Here is a 10519-nt window from a genome sequence, read left to right on the forward strand (position 1 = left end):
ACAGTAATCGGATAAGACCTGACAACTGTCTTAATGGTTGAGACATGATCAAAGTTGGTCTTTTAATTAATGGAGAATGCTAGATTTTAGGTTTGATTCTTCCAATGTTAATTTAGATATGCTAGTTTAACTTCTTAAATATTTTTTATCACGACTCCTCTGCATCAATTTGATGATGGTGATGTCATTCAGTGCTTCAATGGCTTTCACACTTAAAATACGATGACATTGATGTCATTCTCGGTGATGGCAACATTACATTTGAATGTTAATGTGGTGATGACATTACATTTGAATCGTAATTAGAGTGTCTCATGATGAGAATGTAGGTCTTCAAATCTCTATTGGGTCAGATCTTAAACAACGCATACGAAAACAAGATCACAGTACAATTGTCTATAATACCTACTTTAGGGTTAGTTGTGATACTTTTATGCAATTTATTAAAAAAGAAAATACGACCTTGCATTGTTTTTTTTATTTTTTTTTATTTTAGAGTAAATTATACTACTACAAATGAGTTGGCTCTATCGAAACTGTGAACCAATAATAATAAAGAAGTAAACTAACACTCTTGATTAATAAAATTTATATAAATATTTAAAAAAAATTGTCACAAATTATATATCGCTTTACGATACTACCAACTAAACATTAGTCTTACTTTTTCTATTATATTATTGACTATTTATTACTCTCTTATTTTGGTTCTTTAATTTGTTTTTCTCCTATAATTTATTAAAGAGAATTTTGTAAAACAATTCAATATTCTTTTTAATATAAAATTAATTATATTTTTTAATACGTGTGAAATGTCTAAATCGATATATAATTTGAAACAGAGAGGGTATTTCTCAAGAGAATATTTCAATTTTAATTTCTTTTACGAGTGCCTAAGGACCAGCATTTAGCATTTCCGTAAAAATATTTATAGTTAGGACCAAACCGATGCTTGATTAATCCTAAAATTCTAGTCTTGAAAGGAAAAATAAATTGCTGGGCATTCATATTAATTACTCTCCAACACTTTAGTGCAACCTCACCTACCATCAGCAAATGTCACGAATTAGAAGTAATTCACTCACACTTGTAGCACCCACGTAAAAACACGGTTTTGTACTAAAAAAAGCGTGTGTGAAAGTGAAGGGAAACAAACTCTTTGCAGTTGCTTGTTATGGCGGGAAATCAGAGAGCTACAAGGTGAAACGTGTAACTTATAAGATAAGATACTTTACCATTCCTTAATTGGTCTAGTAGTAAAATATAGGTCTCGGATCCTGAGGCTTCGAGTTTGAATCATGCTAATACTTTTATAAGTGTTCTGTGAACCTTAAAACATTTCATGTATTTGAATTATTTTTTTCTTCATCAATTAACAAATGACATTGGTTGAGATCTCGTCAACTTAATCAAATGTCACATATTCAAATTTAACTATGAAAATGCAACAACGTTAAATATCTTAAAAGATGAATTAGTTGTCAATTATTGTTATCTCTCTACTTGCATAATAGTTTATGCATGTCATGAGCTATTTTCAGCTTATTTGCAAAAGCTCTTCAAGACAACCTATGAAAATATCTTTTAACTTTTACGAAAATAATATAACTTTATTTTATCTTTTGTTATAGAAACAACTTATACATAAGCACTTATCATATTATAAGTTTTTTTTCTTTGAAATATTTTTTACATCCATTTACGACAATGCACATAGTGGAAGTTTTGCGCTCACGAAATGGGAGCAAAACAACCAATAGAGCATGTATAGTTACTTAGCATAATATAAGTTGTGAATCAAGTTGTTTATCCAAATAAGGTCCATCTCTCGCCCTAGCCACATTCCTCGCCCAAAAATGTGGCTAGATTAGATCATATTTCTTTACCAACCAAGCTTTACAAGCTCAATTTAAGTCATACATCTAACCATTGTATGTGAGTTAGGTTTTTTTTACCCTCTATATTGACTCATTCATACCGCGAGGAGCAATTGGAAAATAAGCATACATCATTCTAAGTTCTAAATAGCAGTACTATTTGCGTGTATGCTAGTAATGCATCATTTAATAACCAGCATTGGGACCATATTATGAATACTTCCCATCACCAAAAAAAAAAAAAAAAAAAAAAACACCAAATAATATATTTAACGACCAACATTGGGACCATCTTGAATACTTCCTTCTTTGGAATGGAATCTAAAAGCAACAAAATGAGAAAATAAAGTTGTTAGGAAATTCATTCATAAATCATATATAATACACTAATATAAATAACCCTTATTTCACAGGTTTCATATTAGACTATAAGCCCTCATATATCTATTTATTTATGAAAAGCAAAGGTATATCATATATTGATTCATCAACAACAACAGTTTCTGAATTATAGATAGATAAATTAGATAAATTTTTCTTGGAGTATGTCTCCATCACTCCTCATAAATGTTGGGGTACAGTAGATTGATTTCACAGTCAAGTCTTTGATATTTTTTGTTCACGTGGATTCCAACATTTTATTGGAGGAGAAAGTAATGTGCTACACTAACTTAGTTTCCAGAATAAATCAAAACACCTTGATTAAGTGTAACCTTAATTAAGAGTAACCCTTCAGAACAAATAGTGACCAATCAACTAATAATGGTTATATGATCAACAAGAAAACAAGGTTTAAGTTTTAGAGTAAGTGTACTGACACATACTCAACTCAATTTCATGTCAAGTGTATTTTTAACTATTTTACAAAACTCATGCATTATTTCAGAAAGTAAATGTAAATAGAAGTAAATGCACCCTGCAAAACTTCAACTAACCCACACACTCTTCCACCTGCTTATATTTACTTCACTCAGTGAACCATTTTATAACCACTCTTCACTCACTTCTCCAAACCACTTCCAAATCCTCCCTCCCTTTCTTTTTCTCTCCAAGCAACTATGGAGAAGAAAAGAAGCAACAATGCTTCTCTTACCATGTTCACAATGTTGGTTGCATTGGTTTCTCAAAACCTTGTTATTGTTCCTGTAATAGCCAACACTCAAGCAGGAAGTTCTCCCTCAGATTTATCTACTGAACTATGTAATTCTCTAACTTAGCTATCTGTTTTACTTTTCTTATTTATGCAAAATAGTGGATATATTTATTAATGATATGATTTTGGACTTTACTTGAAAGCTACACAGTAGTAGGTCATTTCTTTTTAAAATTTAAGTATCAAAATCAACATCTCATAAAGAAGCTATTTTGCATTTTTTTTTTTATATTATACTTACTTTGATTTGTACCCCTCATGTTGTGTAATACATTGATTTTGAATTGTTGAAGGTTCACATAGTCCACCATCTCACCACTCTGGAGGTGGTTGTGGTAGCAGTGGCACTCCACCCTCTAGTGGGTCTTCACCTTCTCACGGTCACGGTCACGGTCATAGTCATCATGGCCATGGCCATGGTCATGGATCATCATCACCCCCTTCAGGCAGTGGAAGTTACAATCCAACTCCATCACCACCGTCAGGTGGTGGAAGTTACAGTCCAACCCCATCAACTCCTACACCATCACCACCCTCAGATGGTGGTGGAAGTTCTGATCCAACCCCATCAACTCCCCCAAATTGTGATCCAACCCCATCACCCGGTGGTGACGGAAGTTACAGTCCAACCCCGTCAACTCCCACCCCATCACCACCATCAGATGGTGGTGGAAGTTACAATCCAACACCATCAACTCCAACCCCGTCACCACCATCAGGTAGTGGAAGTTACACTCCGACCCCGTCAACTCCTACCCCATCACCACCCTCAGATGGTGGCGGAAGTTCTGATCCAACCCCATCACCAGGTGGTGATGGAAGTTACAATCCAACACCGTCATCTCCCCCGTCCGGTGGAAGTTATGATCCAACCCCATCACCACCCACTGATGGAAGTTACACTCCAACTCCATCGACACCCCCAGCTAGCGACTGTCCACCCTCAGACCCTACAAGCCCGACAACACCCTCGGCCCCAACACCATCAACACCGTCAAACCCTCCCTCAGGAGATGGAGGGTACTATAACTCACCACCACAAGATCCTACAAGCCCAACAACACCCTCAACTCCAACAACGCCATCAAACCCACCATCAGGAGGCTACGACTCACCACCATCAGACCCTATAACCCCAACAACACCATCAAACCCTCCATCAGGAGGCTACGACTCACCACCATCAGACCCTATAACCCCAACAACACCATCAAACCCTCCATCAGGAGGCTACGACTCACCACCATCAGACCCTATAACCCCAACAACACCATCAAACCCTCCATCAGGAGGGTACTATAACTCACCACCACAAGACCCTATAACCCCTACAACACCATCAAACCCTCCGTCAGGAGGCTACGACTCACCACCAGCAGACCCTTTAACCCCAACAACACCATCAAACCCACCATCAGGAGGCTACGACTCACCACCATCAGACCCTATAACCCCAATAACACCATCAAACCCCCCATCAGGAGGGTACTACAACTCACCACCACAAGACCCTATAACCCCAACAACACCATCAAACCCTTTAACCCCAACAACACCATCAAACCCTCCATCAGGAGGGTACTACAACTCACCACCAACTTATGGAAGTGGTAGCCCCCCGATCGATCCTGGCACCCCATTGACCCCCACTTTCCCCACACCACCTTTCCTTCCTGCACCATCTCCCACTGGTACTGGTACATGCAAGTAAGTTCCTTCTACTATGTTGCACTGTAATGTAAAGGCTAAGTCCTTGAAAATATAAAACTTTTTTACTTTTAGCCCCTGATAAAAACTGTATTTTTGAATTCTTGCAAATATTGTTTTATTTTAGTCCATGTAAAATTTATTCATGTTGAAATTAGTCCCCGTAATATGTATGTAATTTTCATTTTAGTCCTTATTTAGTCCATATCGATTTTGAAAATATAAATCATGTACAAAAGGTAGTTTATACAGGGACCAACAACATATTTAAACCTCATGATGTAAATTATCAAAATATACTGCAAGGCTTTTAACTGTTAAATAACATTTTTGAACTTTTTTCCTCAAATCTGCAGCTACTGGAATACTCACCCACAACTCATCTGGGGATTACTAGGCTGGTGGGGAACCTTAGGCAATGTTTTTGGTGTGCATAGTCTGCCAGGACTCGGTGCAAGTCTCAGCATTCCACAAGCACTTTCCAACACAAGAACTGATGCACTCGGAGCACTTTACAGAGAAGGTGCAGCTTCTTATCTTAACTCCCTGGTGAACAACAAGTTCCCTTACACAACTGATCAAGTCAGAGACAGATTTGTAGCATCACTCAGCTCAAATAAGGCTGCAGCAACACAAGCACGTCTTTTCCAGATGGCCAATGAGGGGAAAATTAAGCCTAGAGCATGATCTAATTAGTTTGGTTTATGTATAAGTTTATTGAGTTTGCTTCCGTATATTATATTTAAGACTTCTGCTAAGGCTGTTTTGCATTAGGTACTTACTTATCATGTGTTAATTTACCCTATGATGGATTCAGTGTACTGTACAACTTCATGTTAATTAGCATTTATATATGGTTCCTAAGTTTTGAATAAAGTTAATATTTTGCTGCTATGGTAATTCAAGATCTTCATTCATAAGATTCAAGTATAAAGCCTTATTTTATATGAAACAAGGTTAAATTCTTAGTAAGAAAACCTTCTTTACCCTGCTGAAAATATAATCCATTAAACAAAAGTTGAGGATTACTCAAAGTATATAGCAGAAACGTTCACCACTAAAGGTGTGGGCATCACTTTCTCATTAAAGTCTGCATAGTCTTTCAAAATAAATTGGTTCTCTATAAAGAGCAACCAAGAAAAGCAGCCCTAGTCTAGAAAAGTTGATTGTTCATGCAAACATGAACTGCATTCAAGTTATATATGCACGATTGGGGGAGTCATGCAAATATGTGCAGAGTCTTAAGTCTACATTAATTGAAAAGGTGTCTAGCATTGTTTCTTAGTGAAATGCAAGGCAATTTCCATTTTCTGTTGTTGTTGTTGGTGTGTGTGTGTACAGAAAGACAACACATGGACCATCCAAGATGCTGCCAAGAGTGCCCTTATATGAAATGGGACTATTGTGCTATACAGTGGCAACAGAAGGGTTGAAGGGCCATGTGATGCACAATTAATGTCATTTTAAGTGCCTTAACAGGAAGTGTACAAGGCTGTCCTTTTGATTCAGAACAATTAAAATGGTAGGTAAACCCTATAAATAGAGGGTAGTCTTCACAAGTAATGTAATAAGAATCATTGTGTTTTATTTATAAGAAAAAACATGTTTTCAGCTAACCAAACTTTCTAAATTTAAGATATTAGCTAAGAGATACAAGGGACCTCTACTAACTGCCATTGACTGTTTCAATGCACTTACTTTAGATCACAATAAGTTTGTTTGCTGCATTATATATTCACTGGTGCAGTTGTATAGATTGAATATTAAACAAAACATGGAATCAACATTTTTTGTGATTAATAACTTAACAGCGGTTGAGAAACAATACTATAAATCAATCTGTAGAAAAATATTATTGATAAGCATTATATATGTAGGTATAACCTTAAAATAATCATCCCTGCATGTAGAAACATCATTCATGTATGATTCAGTTTATTAAAATAAGCAAAACTGAAGCCAGCTAAATGAATCAATTCATTTTCTGAAAAAGAAATGAATCTAAATTGACCCAAAACTTTAATTTTACTCAACATTGAAATGTGCACATAAATGTGAAGTTCCAAATGTTTTTAAATGCTTCTGATGACAAACGTGAAATATAAAGTCATCCATCCATATGTGGGCCTGTAAGTAATTTGGAAAAGTAAATTAAAAAATACTTACTCCTAAACTTTTAATACACACTCACACAAAGACACATGCACTACAAGTTCATGTATAATGGCTATATTTAGAGAGTTGTAAGTCATATAAATGAACTCGCTGTGTTAAATAATTGATGAATCAATTTGGGAAGGAAACTTTAATGCATGTGGAAGAAGCTATTGACACTTTATTTCATGTTATGGGAGCTTAAAGGCTGAGTTTGGATTTATTTTATAGTGAATGGTATATAATGAAATGGATGAATTGGAATTAAGTTATCATATCATTGTTTGGATGTTTAATGACAGAAGGGAAGAAACTGAAAAAGAAAAGTTTTCATTCATTGTTCTAGAGGAAGTAAATGGAATTACAAAGAATTTCAAGTTCATTGTTCCCATAAGAATACTATTCAGGTAGTCGAGCATGCCTATCATAGTCAACAGTGTGTTAGGATCATAATTTCACAGCCATATTACAAAAGAATATTTTGAAACACAAATCCACCAGTGTATCCAAATTTAAAAGATTAACCAAGTCCAACGATTATTGCGTCAGATCTCAAAAGAAAAGGAAAAAGTAGCCGTAAGATCTCAATTCTAACAAAATTTATGATAACATTCAGAAGGCCACTTGCCAATGCACATATGGTTTTGGCACAAAAGATCAGAAGCATACCTTTTCAATTGATAACTTCTGGCAGTATTACATAGTTGAGAAATTCTATCTCTTGAGAATGGATAAAAGGAGAGGCCTTCGCTCTCTTCGAATACAAGTGGTTTCAATGACATAAATCTCCCATTTGGCTATATTTTTTTTTTTTTTTTTACAATTAGACAGAAATTAAAACACCAGAGAGCATTGTAAGTTCTAATCAGCCAATATGAGATTCAAACCATTTAAAAATTTGGTCGGAATGCACACTCGTCATCTCATGGTAAGAAAATGCAAGGTTTAGCTCCTCCTGGATATGAGGGATCAAATGTTTATCAATCAAGAGATTTTTCCTCTCGTCAAGAATATTTTGCCATTTCATTTTCCGACCGTCTTTCCTCATATATCCCTTTTCATCAATAAAGCCCTTTTCCTTAAATATTTCAAATAAATTTCTAGAAAGAGTTTGATCAATACCAGGAATCCTATCAGCTAAAGTATCTGGCGACAACGGAAACTCCATACATTCAACAACACCAGCATCAATGCCTTTATCCTTCAAAACCATAACATATTCATCGATTTTCTGCTGTCGATAAAGATCTTTAGGCATGTGAACAAAAAGTGTAGGAGGGTAATCCTCATTAATATCAATTTCATCAAACATCCCTTCAGCAATCATAAGCACAATACTATTAAACTTCTTAGAAGATGCAAGCAAAGATACAAAATATCCTCCGGACGAAGCACCTAAAGCCACAAGAGGAAGTTTTTCAAGCTTCCTCTTACCAATCCACCACTCTAGAATATCTTTAACAACCAAAAGTTCTTTACCAAAACTCCAACATCTATTTGCACTTGAAATTGTAATAACAGCAAAACCTTGAGCAAGACCATGAAGTACAAGCAACCTTTCTTCAGGCAAACCAATACAATTAGGACATTCAATTGATTTGTCCCAAAAGTTAATGGCTTTTCCATTACATCCATGAGCAAGAAAAAGAACACCTTTAGGTGATTCAGGTATTTGCCATATCAAATCTGTTCCATTCCTAAACTCTCTTGTTGGATGAAATTTCACCAAAGAATCAAAACTATTCCATATTTGTTTATGAGATTCATAAGCTAAACTTGGTTTAACTTTTACTTTTACATCACCATCATTATCATTAACATTATCAAATATAAAAAAGAGAATCACTAACATTAGCATCAATATAAAAGACATGACAAGTACTTGAATCCTGCAATTGTGAGCACTACTCCTTTGCTTTGATTTGTATCCATGATTCAACATGGTGAAAAAAGGGTTTGCGGCAAAGAGGGTAAAGATCAAATTTTTATCAAAATTTGGTGAAAATAGATTAGTAAACTATAAAGGGTTGGTGGAACATAATGAATAGCATCATTGAAATCAAAGAGAGATTAGGTAAAATATACTCACATGGATGAATTTGATGCTTAATTACAGAGGCAACGAACAATAAGCAAATTGGATTGGATTAAGCACCGAAACTGCGTGCTTCTAAGTTTAAGGTTTGCGGTTACAGGGTTGGATTTGATGTCATGTGTTTCGAAGAGTTTAATGGAGATAGACTCACATAACCACCTATGCAAATAAAATTATTTGGACACATAGACAACAATACAAAAAATTAAATGATAATGAAATTAGTCACATCATTTTTTATTTTTTATTTTTTTACAAAATCATTTAATATTTTTAAAATGTAAAATATTTATGCGAGCGTGCTTAAATTTTTTAAATTTAAGTTTGGGCTTTGCCCTATTTCGTATCCTAAAAAAAATATTTCGAGTTTAATGTCATGTGTTTTTTTTGTTAACCTCACCAAACCATAATTACTATTCGTCCATGAAGTAAATATATTCTGACAAATAATTTTTACACTCCTTACTCATAATTATTTTGTGTAGACTCATTAATCTCTTAGATAAATTGTTTTGTTATTATGTGTTTGTTTTACCTTTATAAAAGTAGATTTTGTGTTAGAAAAATTTAGTGATTTTGCTGAGAGATTTAAAAAAAATGAAGTTATTTGTATTTAGGGTTGATAATGAATTAAACCAACTCGATAATAGTTTGAAATTCGATTCGACAATTATCTCGTTGAATTTGGTTCATGAACCAAATAAGTTAAATTTGAGATGAAAATTAAGTTCGTTAAATAAATGAGCTGACTCGATAATTATATATATATATATTATAGATTGCGTGTGTTGGTTAGTAAAAATTAGTAAAGTACAAGCTTAATTTTTTTTTTGGTATCCGGGGTTTTGAACCTGGGACATTGCATATATTATGCATTGTCCTTACCAACTGAGTTAAGCTCACAAGGACAAATACAAGCTTAAATAACTAAACACATATTTTTTCAAAAATAAAATAAGGGAAATGCTAACTGGTGCCCCCAGGGTAGGGATGTAAATGGATATCCATGGATGCGGATAGTGTGATATCCGTTTCCACTCCGTTAGATAAATATGAAATTCGTACCCTATCCATATCCATGCGGATATCCATTTAGCGGATAATCCATGGATTTTGAGGTATCCACGGATTTATACGGATATCCATGGATAACATTCATAAGAAAAAAATTTGTTTATTTTTTTAGATAAATTTAAAACCAAAAATTCATAACATGCATTTTTTTTTAGCAAAACATAATATCTTATAACAACAACAAAAATCCTTGACTCAATAAAAACATAAATAAAGTTCACTACATTTAATAGAAATAAAATTCTTTGATTAAATAAAACATAAAATAAAATTCATCATCAACAAAAACAGCTTATAGCTTCAGCAATAAGGATATTTACGTAATTCACTCAGTTTAATAGCGGGTGCGGATACCATTAAATCCGCATCCGTATCCATTAATTAGCGGGTAGTTAAAATATCTATTTATTTTATCCGTAGATATCCATTAAGGTATCCGCTCCGTGTCCGTGGCGGATT

At 34.4% G+C, this 10519-nt stretch overlaps 2 protein-coding genes across 2 annotated transcripts; one reads left to right on the top strand and one right to left on the bottom strand.

Annotated features, from left to right (window-relative positions):
* The first annotated feature begins 2854 nt into the window (after positions 1-2854).
* LOC112421991 (vegetative cell wall protein gp1) lies at positions 2855-5637 on the top strand. The gene is made up of 3 exons (XM_024784583.1): positions 2855-3077; positions 3324-4737; positions 5094-5637. Exons 1-3 carry the CDS (start codon positions 2936-2938, stop codon positions 5422-5424), a joined length of 1887 nt encoding a protein of 628 aa, XP_024640351.1. The 5' UTR covers positions 2855-2935; the 3' UTR covers positions 5425-5637.
* A 1568-nt stretch (positions 5638-7205) lies between these two features.
* On the bottom strand, positions 7206-9154 carry LOC11435444 (uncharacterized). The gene has a single exon (XM_003617409.4). It carries the CDS (start codon positions 8831-8833, stop codon positions 7757-7759), a length of 1077 nt encoding a protein of 358 aa, XP_003617457.1. The 5' UTR covers positions 8834-9154; the 3' UTR covers positions 7206-7756.
* Positions 9155-10519: the final 1365 nt, after the last annotated feature.

This window comes from Medicago truncatula, chromosome 5 (assembly GCF_003473485.1).
Source record: "Medicago truncatula cultivar Jemalong A17 chromosome 5, MtrunA17r5.0-ANR, whole genome shotgun sequence".
Lineage (NCBI taxonomy): Eukaryota > Viridiplantae > Streptophyta > Magnoliopsida > Fabales > Fabaceae > Medicago > Medicago truncatula.